General features: G+C 46.9%; 1 protein-coding gene across 3 annotated transcripts in view; it reads left to right on the top strand.

Annotated features, from left to right (window-relative positions):
• Positions 1-15,161, top strand: part of HOXB4 (homeobox B4) — a 16,043-nt gene extending 882 nt beyond the window's left edge. Inside the window, exons 1-3 of one of the 3 annotated variants that reach the window (XM_075036412.1) lie at positions 8,994-9,090; positions 12,602-13,028; positions 13,783-15,161. In XM_075036412.1, coding sequence (XP_074892513.1) covers positions 12,608-13,028; positions 13,783-14,099 — 738 coding nt within the window. In that variant the 5' untranslated portion in view covers positions 8,994-9,090; positions 12,602-12,607 and the 3' untranslated portion in view covers positions 14,100-15,161. Of the gene's footprint in view, positions 1-8,993; positions 9,091-12,290; positions 12,487-12,601; positions 13,029-13,782 lie in introns of those variants that run through there. The other 2 variants (XM_075036414.1, XM_075036413.1) reach the window with 2 other exon arrangements.
• Positions 15,162-18,882: the final 3,721 nt, after the last annotated feature.

An 18,882-nucleotide genomic window follows, 5' to 3' on the forward strand; every position in this document is an offset into this window, starting at 1 on the left:
TATCCTCCCGAGAGCTGGAATTGCATTACATTTCCATCACAGCTTCCAGGCCCGCAAGTAAACTTTGGAGAAGCGGGAGAAATAGAAAATCTGTAAAGATTCATTATCATTGCAAGGCAAACTCCATCCTGTCTTTGCCGGGGGACGTGTGTACTTCAGACAAAGTTTGGGTTTGTCCTTCGCCATGGAAAAAGGCTCTTGCTCGTCTAGCGGAGGGGATTCGGTGTGGTTTATCCTGCTCGCAAATAGCCACAAATCTGGCCCGCGCCTTTGCATTGCAACTAGCTATATTCTGTCTGTGCTCTTCAGGTTGTTAACACCTTTTGCTTTTCATTCTTTTCACCTGCTTGCCAGAGAAATGCGTGCACTTTTTTGGTACTTTCGGCCTGTGTAGACACCGGGGGTTTTGCCCCGGGTTTCTTCCCCCCCCCCCCCTTTTTTTATTTTTGTTTCCCTTGGGTTTCGGTTTTTTTCCAATACGAACGAGTGTCCTCCTATTTCCGTAGTTCGTTTCTACCATATGGAGACACTGAATGACCGCTGTTATGTCTCCAGCCTGTCTTGAAGTGCTACAGAAAAATAATCAGAGAGGCTGCAGTTTGCATACGGACCCTCCAAACCTTATGGAACCCACCGATATCTCTCCCAGATTTCCTTCTCTCCCTCTAAGGCTGACATCGGTCTGGAAAAGGCAGGCAGCAACCCTTTTCTTGGGGAAAATAAACAAGTTAACGGGGAAGGGCAGGAGAGCAGAGCCTGCCATGGGAAGGGGGGCGAGGGGCTGCGCCGGGCAGGTGGTCCCGGCCGGAGGCTCCGGCTCCGCGGCAGCGCAAATAAAGCAAAATAGAGCAAAATAAGGCAGATCTAGCAAAAATAGAAGGGCGGGGGGGACACCCCAAGACAATCCTGGGGAGGTTGGGGTTTTGTTTTGTTTTGTTTTGTTTTTGAAAGCCGAGTCGCCACATCTGTAGCAGAGGTGGGGGGACAATTCGTCCACACCTGAACCAACTCGCATCTATTCCCCCCCCACTCCTGCTCGCTCCTAAAAAAATAAAAATAAAAAAAAAAAGTTCAAAGCAGAGGTACTGGGGGTGGGGTGGGGGGTTTCTAGAATTTGGAGCAGTCAGAAGCTTCTTCCCCCCCCCTCCTCTTTTCGGTAAGACAACATTTGGTGGACACATGTCCGTCTCTTTTACACAAAGCAGAATGTCCCCCTTTAGCACACTTTGGAGATTGCTTTTCCTTCCTTGGGCTGTTTTTCCTGTCCTGCTCCATGTGTCTCCTAATATCTTTGCTATCATCATTTGAACTTCTGGCTTCTCCCTGAGCAGGCAGAGGGTGGCCAGTGCAATCCTGCAAAACCTCTGCTCTGAAAACCTGTAAACACAAACGCAAAAGCTGGAAATTCAAGGAAGGGGAGCAGGGTGCAGGGAGCCTTTCCTAGTCAGCAGACTGGTTTTATGCTGAACAGCCTCTCCCTAATCTCTGTGCAAGCTGGACGCCTGCTTTTCGGTTGATAATAAAGATATTTTACGGGATCCTAAAGGGCTTCGCTGGCATGGTCTTTAAAGGTGAATTCAGCCGCACAAACACGACGGGCGGTTTGTCTACACGGGGTTAGAAGCCCTTGGAGGAGAGGGGATGTGGGGAGAGGTGTTTGAGTGTGTCGGGGTTAGACCAAGGGATGGCCTGCGAATGCTTTACCCTTCTGTGCTGGGGACTAGAAATAATTTCTGCTGATTCAAATGATAACGAGCGATTTAGGCAAGAAAGGTGACATCCCTCCCCCTTAATGTATGTCTGAAAATGGAACCATACGGTCAACGCACGCATGTATCCACGAACACCGTGTTTCCAAAAGATATTCATCCATCCATGTAGCCATAGATCTATCCATCCATCCACCTCTTCCCTATCCATCATCTGCATCACTGTCCGATCCCCACATCCCCACCCAAAGGCATTCATCTTTTCTATAATCCCAGGCAAACTTTCCTTCCAAATCCATTCCAGTCACAGGAGGCACAAGGTGGGTTTTTTTTTTCCTCAAGTACCACCATTTCTAATCCCTTGGTGTCCACAATATGTTATTTCAAGGGGGAAAAAGCAGACCAGGATAGCCAGAGCAAGGGGAATTTGCAACGCAGTTTAGGTACAGGACATTGCAGTGAGGAGGAGATGCCTGTAAGGGTCACAACAGGTAACGACCCTTGATTTGAGCATCCTCTGCACAGGGATGGCACCGGGCCTGTGCCACAGTGAAGGAGCAGGGACTGGATTTTATTGCTGGCATAATAATATCATCCTTCCCATCGGTCACAAAACCCCCTGTCCTCTCCATCCACAAGATCTTTCTACCTGCAGCATGTAACATGATTATTTTTTTTTTTTTACAAGCTGGATTTTAGGGGGTTTATTTGCGTGTTGGATTTTTTTTTTTTTTTCCCCTACGTGGTGTTAATGTCCAGCTTCCTGTGAGGCATGAGGAGGTATAACTGGCTCCCATTTTACAGCCTGGAAGGGGTCACAGGCTTAGCACAGGCTTCCCCCCCGCCCCCCATCCTTTAAAGAAAAAAAAAAGAAAATCTCCCTGTTGCTGGTGAAAAGGAAGTATAAGGAGAGTAAACAGGAAAACGGAGCTCTGACCGTGCAGGTAGGCGGGGATTTTCCTTTGCATTTTTCATCGTTTCTCTCACTTTAATGGCATACATCAGACATGGGCCAATTAGTTCTTCTGTAGCTGTAGAAGACAGAATAAATACAAAATGCTTTAATATCAAGTCTAAGAATATGGAGAATCTCTAGGACGTGATTACTCCCTAGGAAGGAAAATCTCTTTTTAAAACCTGTAGTTGTGCAGACCTTTATGCCATGACTCTGGATACAGACGGGGAAAAAACTCTCATTTAAGGACTCTCCAAAACGGAGTCCAGTGATGACCTGGGTAGATGGGGGCTGTTTGCCCCAAATGTGCAAAGTCTCCCACAGCCTAGAGGAGCCTCCCCGTGCGCTCACCTGGCTCACGGTATCTCTCACTTACTAAAAATGGGTGCAACCATATCCACTTTTGCCTTTTTTTGCCCCCTGTCCTGTCTCTTCAGCCTCTTCCCATGCCTGAAGGTTTCTTATTTCATTTAGTAAACAGTATAGAAACCTCCCTGGTACTTTGAAGGGAAAAAAACCTGAGCCCAAAAGCAGTTATTTCTTACCCAAGAGCCAGCCCAGGCTCCACAGCCTGGCAGAGCGGAGCTGAGCATCTGTATTAATTAGAGCCCCCTTCAAGCTGCCTTTTGGGGCATCTCCCCAGGGCCCTGTGCCAGGGTGGGCACAGGACCCCCATGCCCAGGCTGCTGCTGAAGGGTGAAAAAAGATGAAATTTCACTCCTAAAATATCCATTTGGTTCCCAGGTTCGGTCAGCAATAAATGGGGGGGTGAATGGGTTTGTGAGTGACACAGAGAGGTTTGGGGAGCGCTTCCATGCAAAAGGCAGCTCGGTGTTGCAATGCAGTTGTCAGGCCATCTTGAATGTCACGGCTGTATTTCTTTTTTTTTAGTTTTTTTTTTTTTTTTTTGAAAGCGTTTGTGCATTTTAGACCACCTCTGCTCACCGGGTATGGCGTAACACAAAATAAAATTTCCTTCCACCCAGGTTTAAAAAATTCAACCAACCAAGCAAGCAGACCAAACTAAAAACAAAAGCAAAACAAAGAAACCCCACCAAAAACAAACTTCGCCAAGGTAACCTAGTTACAGATGTGTATGATGTCTTATTTTATTCAACAAAAAGTGATTAAAATCTGTTAAAGGATTTAATTAAGAGAATTAAATGAAAAGGAAGGGGCACAAATGAGTTGGAAAAAAGCGAAGCTATTCTAAACGATTAAATCGCCATTTTAACAGTATAATGGGGTTTGCATACTGAAAAGAGAAATCAGAGCTCATATCTCATCAATAATTCATAGGCAAGAGGGATCATTCCGAGGTCAGCAGACTTGTACAGCCCCGGCTCCTCTCTCGGAGGAGAGGGTGAGCATCGTATCACAACCCAACACGGACCCCGGGGGCTGCCGGGTCACCTTTTTAAGGAAAACATAAGCTCCAGGGTTGGTTTTTTTTTTTTTTCCTTTTTTTTTTTTTTTAATTTACCGACTCCCACTGCCCGGGTGTGTTGGTGACTGGTAGTAAGAGAGGGGGAGGGCTGGAGAAGGTCTGGATGTGGTTCATATTGCTCCAGTACAGACACATACCAACAATGTGGTAATTATGTTTTTTGAGAAGCCAAAGGGATCTCCTTTTTTTTTGTTGGTTTTTTTTCTGGCCACAAAAATGAAGGTTGGGAGGCTGTGGGTCCTTATCTGCCTTGGCGGGGATGGGCTGGCGGCAGGGACTAGAAATTGCCCTGCTCGGGCTGTAATTCTTGTCTTTCATTCTATTTAGAAGAGGGCTCCGCTTATTCACCTATTTATTTGCAATAGTCCTGTAAATTACTCCAGCCTACACACGCACACCGTGATCTCCCCAAGAAGGGAAAGCTTTCGAAGGAAACCAGCCCCTTCCCTCCAGCTCCCCTCCCCAAGCCCCTCGCCCTCCCCCACAGCTGAATTTCAGGCTGGGAAATTGCTCTTTCTTTCCCCCAGCCCCAACCTCTTCCTTTTTTTTTTTTTTTTTATTACATGTCCGACCTGAAGGGAAGGACCTGACGGGATTATTTAAAATCCTCTTGATAAAGGTCTCTCTTCAATTAGGGAACCCGAAAAGGACTTTTATGGGGTTTGGCTCCTCCTCTGGGGGTCTCTTTCCAGCCCTAGAATGGATTTAAGAATGAAATTTTCTTTCAGAGCGTGGCTATTTCGGTGCCTGAGCTGATTTTTTCCCATTCTTCCCTCTCCTAATGTTAAATAAATGGTATCTTGAAGGAGGTTGATAACTTAACTCGAGAGGTGTCCACCCGGCGTAGTTTTCCCGTGTTCTGTTACCCTAAATAGCTTTAAAAAGAAACTATTTTGACAGCGAGCGTTGAAAGAATAAGACTAGTACGAGGTGGGGTGGTGGGTTTTTTTTTCCCCTCTTTGATTTATCTCTTTTTAACATGTGTATGTATGTGCATGTGTATATACACACATACATATATACCCTTCAAGTCAAAACAAATTACAGCGTTGGGATTTTGCGTCAAGGTGGCAAATCAGGGCTCTGTTTATACAGGGAGACTTTGCAAAACCGGGGCAAGGGGAAGGATTTGGGATGGGGGGGGGGGGATCAGACGACCCCGGGCAGGGGGATTCGGTGTATTTTCCTCGGCTGTAACATCCCCGAGCAGCCAGCAGAGCTCGCTTCAGACCAAGTTCACTGCCAGCGGGGATGGGACGGGCCGAGCCGGGCCGGGCTGGAACGGGACCGGCCCCCCCCCGGCGCCCACCCCCCGGGCTCCGGTTCCATCCGGACGGGTACGGAACTGCTGGTCGTCGAACTCTGGTTGTCCAAAAATAATCATAGGAATTGTTTCCTCGTTATCCCTCCCTCCAAAAAGGGGGGGTAGGGGGGATAAAATTAAAAAAAAAAAAAAATCAGAGCAGGCTAATTACCGCAGTCAACAGCTCACCTAGGTGAAATGCCAAATAAAAGAGAAATAATGCAATGCAGCTGTGGTCTAAAGGAATTTTTTCCCCCATCCCTCCTGTTCTTTTAAATATAAAAGGGGGGGAGCAAAAGGGGGAAAAAAAATACAGCGGTCTTAGACAGCAATGGGCAAGCTGGAGATAAACATCTAAAGTTTGCAAAGCTCTGATTTTTGTTGTTGTTCTCCCTTGTAGGGGGAAAAAATATTCAAGAAGAAATGTCCAGGGTTTCGTTGTTATTTTTTTCCCCTTTCTTTCTAAAAGTAAAATAAATAAAATAGGGAAATCACCGCCGCATTAGTTTCTAGAGACGTAGACGGTAACTCTGGTCTTGGGGGGCTTGTTAGTACAGCATTATAGCTCGAGGGGTCAAAAAGTTGAGGGTCAAAAGTTTACGCTGTGCGTGACTCAGTCTTGTGTATAACCCTGATAGACTGATGTCAGGGTGAGAAAAAAAAAAAAAAGGGAGAAAAAAAGAAAGCGGGGAGGGGGGCGAGGTGGGAGGAAGAGTCTCTGCTTATGGGCAGAGATGGGAGAGGATGATAGCGAGGTGGGAGCGACCTTCAGCCGCAAGCTGGAGAGATGCGGGGGGGGGAAAGAGGGCTGCAGGATTTGGGGTGGGATGTCGGTAGAAAATAAGGTAGATTGATTTGGGTCTCTCGTGAGGAAACGCCGAGCGACTTCTTAGTATTTTTCCAAGATAACCCCTGAAACGCTATTTGGAGTCGAATTAACAGAATATAGGGGGGAAATGCATTTATTAAATCCAATTACGTGGAGGTCCCTCTAGGATATTAACGCGAGCTGTTAAAAAATAATTTTCATTCCAGCGTCGATTTTGTTTGGATAGGGCTTAAATTATACCGAAAGAAAAAAAAAAAAGTCTGACACGGTTGGTGAAAATGTGTTCTAACATCTTTACTTGGAAACACTTCCCAAACCCTTGGAGAGGTGCCTGTCTCTCGCCTCCCCCGGGTGCCGGAGCAAATACTCATCCAAAATAATAAAAGAATTACACGAAATAACGCCCCTGATTTACTACTTGCATTTCTGCCTTAATCGTAGGAAATCGAGAATAATGATATATAGGCAAAATCAATGGACTGGTGGCTTTAAAAAATTCAATGTATGTATTTAAAGGCGCTTTTAAGTGCCCGTTTCGTCGCTCGGTCCGGTTAAAGTAGCTAATTTTGTTTTGCAGCACGCTTTCCGTCGGAATTTGAATGAAATGTTTTATATTTCTTGCTTGAAATGTGACTCCACTCTGGTCATTGCAACAGTTTAATGAACTGATATAATAAATATTTCCCTTGGCATTTCAAAGTTATTTCTACACTGCCAGACTTTGAACCCTCCAAACTCTAAATATTATTTGCACTGGGACTGGGGAAGATCTTTTCAATAGCTTCTTAAGCAAACAGTCGTAGCAAGGCAAACTCTCCTGGAAAAAAAAAAAAAAGGGGGGGGGGGGGAAAAGTGCCCTGCAAATTTGCTTTTTCCCCCCCCCTCGGCTTTTAAATATTTTCAGTGACTAAATACTTATAACAGGGGTCATTTTTCTTGGAAGAGAAAGAGAGAATATTAGAGCCCTGGGAAAGGCATTCTGGAAAATCCATTTGCTTTCCCGATGCGGATATATTCATGGAGTAGGTGAAATTCAAGAGAACGTAAAGCGTTTTGTTTCGCGTGATAAGGCTCGGGTTTAATTAATTGCCATGAATTTGCTTGGTATTTATAAAATATCACTATATAAGGGCTACCGTTTAGTTGTAACTTGGGTGATCCATCTCTTTGCCCTTGTAATTACTGTACTTATCTCTCTAGAACAGTCATTTCTACTCCAGGTTTATAGAACAGGTAATGGATAATAAAGGCCATTTGTTTTCGGGATATTAAAACAAGCAGGTATAATTTCACGGCAATAAAAAAAAAAAAATCACCTCCCAACTTTCCTTATAATATTCACTCCTACATCATAACGTTTAACTTTCAATTTAGGGACGCGAGGCTGCGTGTTCGTTGGAAGTGGGTTCATTTGGAGAGACGTAAGGAGGGGGGGGGGGCGAGGAGAGAGGGAGGAAATTAAAGGTAGCATTTTCAAGGATATTTCTAATTTATCTCCCTTGCTCGGGACGGACTGGCTTGGCCCGAGGGTGAGGGTCTCTGAGCACCGGCCAGCGCTACAAACACAATTCAGGGTGGATTTTCCTTCTATTATTTTTTTTTCTTTTTTTTTCCCTACCGGACAATCAATTGAATGCGCTTTTTAATCCCGATTTACTTTCCAAATGACCTCTTTATCGCGGGAAGAAACGCGGGGTTGGAGCTGGTGGTGTAAACGCGGAGATAAATGGTGAATCCTCGCAGGGATGCTCCGCTCCCCCCGTCCCTGCCAGCGCTCCTCGCTTGCTGCTTCACGGGCTTTAGGTGAAAATATGATTTAATTTTTTTTTTTTTCATTAGAAGTGAAAAGGATACACAAGGCTGGCTGGGAAACCACGCAAGGCTTAAATCTTCGTTTCCCCGTTGCAAAGCAGGTGTGGGCTCATTTCCACCTAATCCTGCAGCCCATTTATACAGCTCAGATGCGGTCGAGGCGCCGGTTGCTCCTTATTAAAAGTTCTGCCCTAAAGAAGCACCTCAGACCTCCGTTTGCTGGGCGGGGAGGGAGGAAAATCCCAGTTTAATGCCCAAACCCGAAAGGTTTGCGCTTCCGAAAGGGGCGAGAAAAAAAATTAAAATAAAAAAATTTAAAATAATAAAAAAATTAAAAGAAAACATTAAAATAAAAATAAAATTTTAAAAAAAGAAAATAAAAATAATAAATAATCCCCATTCTCATTGCTGCCAGACTTGAGAGCGAGATCTCCGGGGGAAGGAGGGGGGGAGGGAATATACGCGGGGAAAATTAAGGGGGGGGGGCGGAAAAAAGCCCTAAAAGTGACAGCGCGGAGCGGTGCGGAGGGAGCGCGGCGCGGGGTGAACCGCGGGTCAGCGCGGCTCTCGGCGGCCGCCGCGCTGCGGACACGCCTCGCTGTTTAACAAAGACTGACAAACTATGAGATTAATACCAAAACTTGCGGGTTTCCCACCCCAAAATGCTCAGAGGGCCTCCTGGCTCTGCCAGGAGCAGTTCCGCTCGCCTTTAAGGACAATAGTGGTTTATACTGGGGGGAGAGGGGGAGGGGGCACCAACAAACCCCACCACAAAAAAAAAAAAAAAAAAAAAAAAAGAAGAAGAAGAAGGAGAGAGAGAAATTAGTGTTCTTCTCGAGAAATAATCTCCTTGAAAAAGCAACACGGGGGACAGAGAGCAGAATAGCCCAGGCTGGATCGGGGCGGGGGGGGGGGGGCTGGGGGGTGCGCAGGGGGTTTCTATAGGATTCCGCCTGCAAAACCTTCCCAAGTTTTAAGGGAGCGTCCTAACCCCCCCGGGGGTTACTCGGAGGAAAGGACCCACGTTTTGTCAAGGTAGGTACCGCTGTCGGAGTTACACCTGGGCGGTGGGGGGAGCTGGGGGGGGGGCACCCCCTTAGTGCCCTCTCTTTTGGGGAGACCAAAGAGACGCTCAGCAGCAGGAGCGGTTTAATCCCCACCCACCCTGCGCTGGCAGGTGCCTTGAGGAAGGTTTTGGGGAGGATTTGGGGCTCCCCCTGTCCCCCCCCTTTTGGGGGGGGTGGGAAAAAGCCGGGGGGCCCGAGGGAAGACCCCCCCCTTCCCCAGTGAGGTTGCTTTGAAATGGAAAAAAAGCCCGGGTGAAATTTGCTGTGAGAAACTTCCGCGACGTGGGGCGGTTTCCCAGCGAAAGGGAGAAAGGTGTGCGGAGAGGAGGGGGTATCGGGGGGTGCAGCAAGGGGCTGCCTTTAATTTGGGATCAGAAGGAGCGAGGGGGAGATTTCTTGGAGGTGTGGTGGGGGGAAGATTTCTGGTAAACGCTAGGGGTGCTGGTTTGCTGGTACCAAACCCCTTGTGTCATTGGGGAGGAAAATTAAAACCGATTTATTTTTTTTTTAAGGATGTGGGAGGGGGTTAAAAATACGGAATAGGCCTAGTTATTTCTATTCAGGCTTCTCTCCTCCGTTAGGAGATCGCTACGGTACCGGCTGCGAGGAAATACAATAAAATAAATCAGAGAAGGGAATGGAAAAGAGGAATAAAATTTAAGGAGGAAAAAAAAAAAGAGCTCTAATGGGATTGGTTCTGTAGAATTATTTTATGGCATCCATCTAGACGTTGTACAAGCAGATTTGACTTGGCTTCTTACTTTTATGGCAGGTTTTAGAGGGGAAGGTAAATTTTAGAGTTGCTGCCTGCTCCCCAGCAAAGTGTAGGTGCTGGTTTGTGGAGGAGGGAAAAAATCTCTGCTCTGTGCAAGAGGCGTCTTCGCTTTCCTCTGCTTCTTTTGCTGGAAACCTGGGTTTTGTTTAGGCGTGTAAAATGGTTTGGGGGTTGTCCTAGGTGCATTTGGGCTTATTTCTTAAGATATGCCTTCGTTTTTCTGTTTATCTGGGAATTATACGTTTTCTCAGGAAAACCGACCATTCACCTTAAAGTACCTGAAAAATCTCGGGGCATCGTGTGTCCGGGAAAACTGCGGGACGTTCCTTCTTGGCCGTAACTATTTTTTGTTAGGAAAAATGCAGGAGTTTGTGAAATACATTTAAGATATTCCTCAGGAATTTTAATGTAGGGGAAACGCAGCTTTTCTCTGATAGCCTCTCTGCAGTGGCATTTAAATGCAATTAATTCGGGAGATACTTGACCAAAAAATGTTCTGCCTTTTGAAATACAAAGAAAAAAAGAAGGGGGGGGGAGGATGCTATACTTTTAATCTCTTGGGCAACTGTAATTTTAAACTAAATCTCAACATGATGCTACCCTCATTAGTTCCGAATGAAGGTTCATTACCTAGACAGTATGAATATTTTATTGCTTTATATCCCTTTTTCGGAAATGAAACGCCTTTGATCTTTTTCTCGGGTTGTAAAAAGAATTGCCTGTCATTAAAAAAAAAACCTGTCGTCCCATCTGCCTTTACATTCTGTATTTCTTTTCATCTGTTTCTTTCTTTCTTTTTTTTTATAATTTATCCGCACACGCACGTATAAACCCAAACCTTGGTTGACCTCCGAGAACGAAAAAATGGATGAAATCTTTGCGCTGCGTACCAGTGAATAATTACGAGGGTTTCAGGGTGGAGGGGGACGGAGCTATGGCATTTTGCTTTTAAACGACGATTATTTGGATTCGAGTCTCGTTGTGCGTCTATACTTATATATTCAGTCCAGGAGCTGTTTTTTTTTTTTTCAGCACAGCGATAAACTAATGTATAAGGTATGAGGGAGAAGGCAGAAAAGTTCTAGTTTTTCTGATCTAGCATCAGCTAGTCGGATACTGAGTTGATGCTTGAATTAATCGTCTTTCCTCTGAAGAGCGAATGTTTTTACCGTCTTTACCTATAGATTAATTCTTGATCTCTCGAGTTACAAAACTTTACCCCCCTGCCCCCTTCCCCAGAAGAGAATTATGGCGGTAGGCGAAGATCTCTGACCAAGGAGGATGCATCTGTCTTCTATATGTACCCTGTAGATCCGAATTTGTGTAAAGGAAGTTGGGTCACAAATTCGTATCTAGGGGAATATGTAGTTGACACAAACACTACAGGTCACAAACCCAGAAGGCATTTTAAAAAAAAAAAAAAAGCCACCCACACCCCCAAAACCCTAAAGAAAAGGGTGAAAACAAGATCCTAACCAGAAAACCGTTTGATAACTGAAAAGAAATACTTTGGATTTGACCTTAGCTCAACTCCAGCGCTCCTGCGATAAACTTTATCATCACTTCGAGATAAAATCTGAGCTGCGAAGGCGGGAGGAGGGGGGGGCGGTCAGGGGCGTTATTACAGCGATTTGCGAGCCAGGATCCCACTAGTGCTTTAGTTCGTGTAATCTCAGCACTGACACCGGCAAAAAATATTGCTTGCTTTCCTGCCGCTTGCGAGGAGCTTATTGCGCGTTTCAGGTTTAAACATGAATTTGAGGAATTGGGGGTGGCTTTTTGCGAGGCTGCTGCTCCGCTCGGGCTTTTAAAGCGCCTTTATGAGGAGAAGGGCGAGGCGAAGAAGCATTAGGACTTGGACAAATTCGCTTTTGTAATTGTTCATCAAGTCCTTGATTTCTTGCTTGGAGGACGGGCTCCTTTTTTTCCATCGGTGCGTGGGAAAACAGTCAATCTCAGAGCCCAGCTAAATGTGATTTAGGAGACCGGGTACCCCGAATTAGCTGATGAATTTCTTATCGATCCCAAACAAGCCCTATTCATCTCTGCCAGGCTCGGGGCGCAATGTCCCTTCCCGTATCACCTTAGCACGGAATGAGATGCGACCACCACCCGGAGGGACCGCCACGGATCATGTGCTGGGGCAGCGGCTGAGCCGCAACCCCCCCCCCCCCCCCCCGAAAAATCACTTTGACCCTCTATTTTATTTTATTTTTTGCTTTCGGGGGGTGTGTGGGATTTTTATTTTTCCCACCCCCCTTTCCCCCCCGACCCCCCCCCCGCCCCAGGACACACCCCCGAGGGGTGTGGGCCTGGGTAGGGGTGTCTTGTTGGGGGGGGGTGGGTGGGTGATTGGGGTGGGGGCCGGTTCTCACCCACGGGGCTCTGCGGAGCCCGGGGCCGGCGGGACCCGGAGGCGCCGGCCCCGAGGGCGGCCGGAGGGGAGCGGGCGCCCCCGGCCGCCTCCCCGGGGATGCTCGGGGGGCCCCGGGAGAAGCCGGGCTGGGCAGATTTCCTTATCCGGGGATCGCAGGGCACCTCGCCATTGGCCCGCGCTGTCACATGGATTCCAACTTTGTTCACTTGACAGTAAGTAGGAGGGTTTCACGAAACAGGAAAACCGAGTAAAGGGGGGGGGGGGGACAGGAATAAATTTTAGGAGAGAGATATATATATTTTTTTTTTCCGTGTGTGCAATCCTAAGAAATTAATGGCCATGAGCTCGTTTTTGATCAACTCCAACTATGTGGACCCCAAGTTCCCACCCTGTGAAGAGTATTCCCACAGCGATTACCTTCCCAATCACTCGCCGGAATATTACAGCAGCCAGAGGCGAGAGAGCACTTTCCAACATGAAGCGATGTACCAGCCGCGGTCAGCCTGCAAGGAGCAGCTCTACTCGTCCTGTCCGAGCTCCGGCCACCAAGCAGCGGTGTTATCCCCCCGGGGTCATGTCCATCCTCCGGCCGGACTGCAGAGCCACCTCTCTGAGCCAAACCATCCCTGCGAGCCGGTCACCCCCAGCCCACCACCCTCCTGCAGCCAAAACTCTCTGAACCAAAGCCCTTCCAATTCCTCTTGCAAAGAGCCGGTAGTTTACCCCTGGATGAAAAAAGTCCATGTAAGCACGGGTAAGTGAACTAAAGTGGCTTTGCTTTATACTAAGTAGCACCTCAAAGTCTTGTAGAAATCTTATTGCACCAGTTGTAAAATAACCATTCGTGGAGATTTACGATCGCCTGTTTGCAGAGCGGTATAATTACATCCTCCATAAATTTTTATTGCTCTGCTTGGCCATGTGCCTTTGAAGTCTCTGTTACCATCCTCCTCCAATTTCTTGCAGGCTACTTTTTTTATGGCTGTTGAATCTTCATAAGTTAAGTTTTATGTTTTCGTAATTTGTATTTAAGTGGCGGGTTGAGTAAACTTTTACTATTCCCCCCCCCCCTTTTTTTTTTAGTGTGATATTTAATAAAAAGGAGTGTCTGTGTTTGCCTGTTTGCATGTGTGTAGGGGGGACTTTAAAGATTTGGGGATAATAGAGCGATGCTCGAGTCGAGGTGTGTATATATGTGTGTATATACACACATAGAGGGCATGGAAAATGTGTCTAGGGGACCTTATAAAAGCGTTTAGACAGGAATACACGTCAAGCAATGAGGATGGAGGTGGAGATTTGGAGATAGGTTCTGGGTGTATTTTTAGAAGGTTTGCGGTGTATTTTTTTTACTATATCCCCCCACCAAAAGAATGTGTGATGCTTTTTTGGGGGGGAAAGGACCCATTAAGGGAACAGCTCAGTAATTCTTCTTCTGCTCTTTTTTTTTTTCCCCCTTTTTTTGTCTTCCCCACCCTTTTTCTTTTTCCTCCTTTGTGTTTGTTCAGTAAATCCCAATTACTCAGGAGGGGAACCGAAACGCTCCCGCACAGCCTACACCAGGCAGCAAGTCCTGGAGCTGGAGAAGGAATTTCACTATAACCGCTATCTCACCCGGAGGCGCAGGGTCGAGATCGCCCATTCCCTCTGCCTCTCCGAGCGCCAGATCAAAATCTGGTTCCAGAACAGGAGGATGAAATGGAAAAAAGATCACAAGTTACCAAATACCAAGATCAGGTCTAATTCTTCCAGCTCCTCTGCCAGCCTGCAGATCCCACAAGGAGGATCTCAAAACCGATCCCATGGACCAACCGCCAGCCTATAACTATTCCTTGGATGGATGGAGTGTGCGTGGTTGTGGGTGTGAGTTTGTGTGTGTGTAGGGAACACATTATAATTTTTTTTTTTTAAATGCTCCAAGAAGTGAGGGAAGGAGGGGTACTCTTTATTTATAGGGGGAACAGAGGGAGACTCAGCTGCAACAAAGCAGAGCTGTGCTGTTGTGCCTCTCTTCCATTAAAAGAAGGCTGTAGATAGTAGTTTTCAGATTTGGCTAAGATGGATCCTTGTTTCATCTTTAATCACGCCAAGCTCTGCCCCATTTGTCATGTTTACTCTCCCGTACAAAGGATGGACCTTATGTCTGCTATTACCTCGACAACCAGCGCTCACTTTAATAAATGAGGCTCAGTTTCTTCAAGACGAACTGGATTTTCTCCCCCCCTTCCCCCCCCCACCTCTTTTTCTTTTCTCGCCTACCAGCCACAAACGGAAAGTTTCTGTCCCGCCATCCCAAAGACGCGGAGGTTCTAGCACAGCCGTGTGATGGAGAAAAAGAAAAAACAACAAACCACAAAAAAAAACCCAAAACCCAACCAAAATCTCCGTCGGACACTGCGCTGGTCGTGCGTGGGAGTGGGGGAACCCCGTGGAAAAAAAAAAAGGGAAAATTAGGTCAAGTGGGTGGTGGACAAAGAAAGCAAGAGGATGGGGAGTGAGGTAGGACACCCCCCCCCCCCCCGCGCCATTTTTTTTGAGTCCAGCAGGTTAATTGTGAATCTGGGAAAGGGGGGGTGGGAGGGGAGAGGGGAAAAGCAGGGGTTTAGGTTAGAAACTGGGTGATAAAGAATAGCACCTGGAGGGGGGGGGAGAGCTCCTCTCCCGCTGTCTAGCCCAGTTTTGTACTGAAAATGTGAATTACGGACGGAGGGGTGAGGGCTCGCCCCTCGGTGGGGGGAGCAGGGGGTGAGGCAGGGGTTTGGCGAGGCTCCCCCCGACACCCCGCCCGGCCCGGCCACCTCCATCCCCTCCCTTTGTCCTTCGGGATGACCAGGATTACCTGTAAATAGCAGAGAAAAGGAACAAAACCAACAACAACAACAAAAAAAGCGCAATTGGAAATAAATTTTTTCATTGTGAATCTGACCCTGTGTGGTTTTTTTATTTTTTGGGGGGGGTGGGGTGGTTGTCTTTTTGTTCTGGTGAGACAAAAATATCTATTTTAAAGAAATTAATTAAACAGCACGTTTCTTTTTTACAGGGTTTTCTGTTGTCAATGGCACAGCCTCAAGTCCCTAATGAAAACAAAAGATGTTTGACTAGGGTATATCAGCCTTAAGTACTGCTAAGCCTTACATATTATGATTTATTTGTTCTAAGCATATATTAATATGCTCTTCCTAAACTGGTCTCAGACAAAACAGAGGTAGTCATTAGCGCTTTGCTTTGCTGTAAGGAATGGATGTAGCGTTGCATTTCTCTAGAGAGACTTCTCGATTTAAAAAAAAAAAAAAATCTCCTTCTCCAAGGTAGTTAATGCATTAATGAGTCTAATTTTTGCACAGATGTTTCTCGGTGTTTGCAGGTTTTCTGTGTATTTTTATATTACAAAGGAGCTGGCTCCTGCGATAGCTCATAGCCTGACAAGCAAATAGATAATCAAGAAGACAAATGGCTTCTTTTGTGAGCCGCAGCTCTTGTATTAATTTTCATTTTCTTTCTCATAGAAAGTATCGAAAATACTGTTCAGGACGAAATAACATTCCAGTTCTAAGTTACAAATAGAAAAAAAAAAAAAAAAAAAAAAAAAAGACTGTTGTGCGCAGGGGGGTCCGCAGGGGGAGGAAGCCTCTGCATCAGCTGAAGAAAATAATCGTTTTCTTATACTTGCCTCTAAAATAAAATGGCTTTTGCTTATTTGTTCCATGTTCACGGAATTCTCCGAGACCCCCCATCAGGACCGAAATATTACACCGCATTATTCAGAAACAAAGGCAGGGCTTGGAATATTTCAAGCCAGAGTGTGTTTATGGGTTATTCCTTTAGTCGTAGTAAGTCACCGCACGACCACCTTGCAAATAAAGTGTCCCCAAAAGTCTCCCTGCCCCCCAGCTCAAACAAAGGGCCGTTAGATTTTTCTTTGTATTGACATTTTAATACTTTAAAATAATATTAATGTAGTCACATGGTACAGATCTGTTACACGCTCTGATGTAGAAGAAATGGATTTATGGATGTATTTTTGGTTAACTATCGCGTTTTTAGAGGTAGCAACTGCCAACCTTTAAAGTTTCTTTTTTTTTTTTTTTTTTTTTTTTTCCCAGGGAGGGTGGCAAGGGCTGTATTTTATTGTAATGCCTGACGTTGGGGTGTTTTGTTGTTGTTGTTGCATTTTATTTTACTGTTTCTCTCTTTGATCTGCTGGAGTTGTAAAGAGGGTGTTATTTTCAAGATAGTGCTTCTAAGAATGGCAAAAAATCGTTCTTTTTTTTTTTTTAAAAAAGCATATGCTTCCAGGAATGCGGGGTCTATAGAAGCAAATCAAAGCTGGAAAGTATGAATAGAATAGAAGGGGGAGAAAAGAAGATTTCTATAGGACTTAAAAGTTCACAGCCATTATAAGCAGACAGAAGCCAAGAAAAATGCGAGAATTATACAGAAAATCATTAATCACTTCTTTTCTTTAAATACTTATCCTTTTCCCATTGTTATTCAACAGCAAATCTCCGCAGACCGTCTGTTGGGAAAAAAGCACCCGGAGTCCTACAAGAATCTTCAGGGGAAATAATAATATTAATAATAAAATCTGGATCGTAAAGGTGAAAGCTTTATTTTTGGGGGAGAAAAACAAAACCAACTCCCCCCCCCAAGCCACCCCCTCCCCCAGACCTCTCACTTTGGAAGAAACCACCCAAACCATGAGGGCCGTCTCTGGGGCGTTGGAAAAAGGATGTGGGAGCGAACCAGGTAACAGAGCTGCTCTCTTGGCATGCATTTCTGATCGGTTTATTGCCTCCTTTCACGAGAAAGCTGGGGGAAAGCAAGAGAAAAAAGGAGCTAAAAAGAAAAAAAAAGGGGGGGGCAGAAAGAAAAAACAACACGTGAATTCTTGTGCGGGGTTTTCCTTCTGTTTTCTCGTTTTATTTTGACCGAGGGGAGCGGGTAGAGAAAGTTTGCAGGCGGGTTACTTGTGGCGAGAGGGGTTTTCTTTTTTTTTTTCCTCCTCCATTTGGGGCTGTGCGGGTTTGGGGCTCGGCCCTGCGGAGTTTTGCTGCGGGACCCCGGGCAGGGCGGCGGGGAGGCGGCGGGGCCCCTCGACGGGGAGGGTTGGAGGGGTTCCCCCCCTCTTGGTTCCTTTTTTTATTGTTATTTTTTCTCTCTTTTTTTTTTTTTTAATTTTATTTTACCGAGCAAGATCTCCCTGCCCGTGTCACGGGCCGGTTTGGGGAGGGTTTGGCAGAGTGTCCCCAAAGGGGACAGACGACCGGGTGTGCGGGTATCCCGGGGTGCGGGTGTCCCGGGAGGTGCGGGTGTCCCGGGATGAAGATATTCCGGGATGAAGATGTCCCAGAGTACGGGTGTCCCGGGCGGTGCGGGTGTCCCGGGGGTGTCTGTGTCCCACGAATATCGGTGTCCTTGGGGGGACTGGCTGTCCGGGGAAGTTGCTGCCTCATCCCAGGAGCGGTGCGGGAATAGCCGCGGTGAAGGAAAGGGGTGAAAATTAAGGACGACAAAATCCAGGACTGGCAAACCCCGATCGGGGAATAGAGTTCACGCAGAGGACACGTTTTCTAGGCGATTAGCTGTGTATTCCAGCCCGGGACTGACCTCGCAAACCCCTTGACCTCTCCGAGGCTGGACATTGTGCTGGGCAGCAGCTCAGCCCGCAGTTCAGCAAAACTTTACGTGTGCAGGGTCCCGGCCCTCACCGTGGGTTTTGGGCCGTGGAAGCGCGGAACCAGCACCGGGAGGAAAAGGTGGGGAAGAAAGGAGTGGAGAAGGGGGTTAGGCGTGGGTTTATTTCTGGTTTAGCACGGTTTAATCGTCCTGTTGCCGAGCCCAGGCCCGGCAGAGGCTTTCCCCTCTGATTTCACTTCAAAAGCCCTCGGTGTTTGCTTGTTTGTTTGCTGCTTTGTAAGAAAAGAGAAAAAAAAAAAGGAGCGAGGGAGAGAGGCGCGGGGGAATCCGCAGCGGTTTGCCTTTGCAGAGCAAAAATAATTTGGGGAAAATAAAACCAAAAACAAAACAAAACCAACCCGAAGGAGCAAAGCCCCCGACCCGCCGCCGCTTCCCTCGGCCCGCGTCTCTTCTTGCCTCTTATTTTCAGAAATTCCTTTGTTTCCAAGAGTCCCTCTCCATCCTCTTCCCCCCCCCTCCTTCGCCCTCTCCCCCCCCCGCACCTCCTCCCACTTCTCCCCTGCCCACGACGCTCTCAAAAGCCTCTCTATGCCCAGCTGCCTGCTGCCGGCGCGGAGCTGCGCGGAGCGGCGCGGAGCAACGCGGAGAGGCGCGGAGGGGGGATTCCACCGGGTCGAGAGATGTTCGGGCGGTCTCTCCACGGGACAACCCCTACCCCACGCAAACACCGCTCCCGGTCGGGATGCTGAATCCTTTTGTTACCTCTTGGTCCCAAAATTGGACAAAAGAAGGGTTTTTTTGTGTGTGTGTGAGAAAAATCGTGTAACCCATCCCCACTGAGATGTAGTTATTAGAGAGAACGGGTATAGAGGGAGTAAAAATAAATAGATATAAGTATATCTATGTACATATGCATAGCTATGAGGCGGAGGGGGGGTGTTTCTGCCCGGTATAGGGGGTCTGGGGGGGTC

Source organism: Buteo buteo, chromosome 9, assembly GCF_964188355.1.
Source record: "Buteo buteo chromosome 9, bButBut1.hap1.1, whole genome shotgun sequence".
Lineage (NCBI taxonomy): Eukaryota > Metazoa > Chordata > Aves > Accipitriformes > Accipitridae > Buteo > Buteo buteo.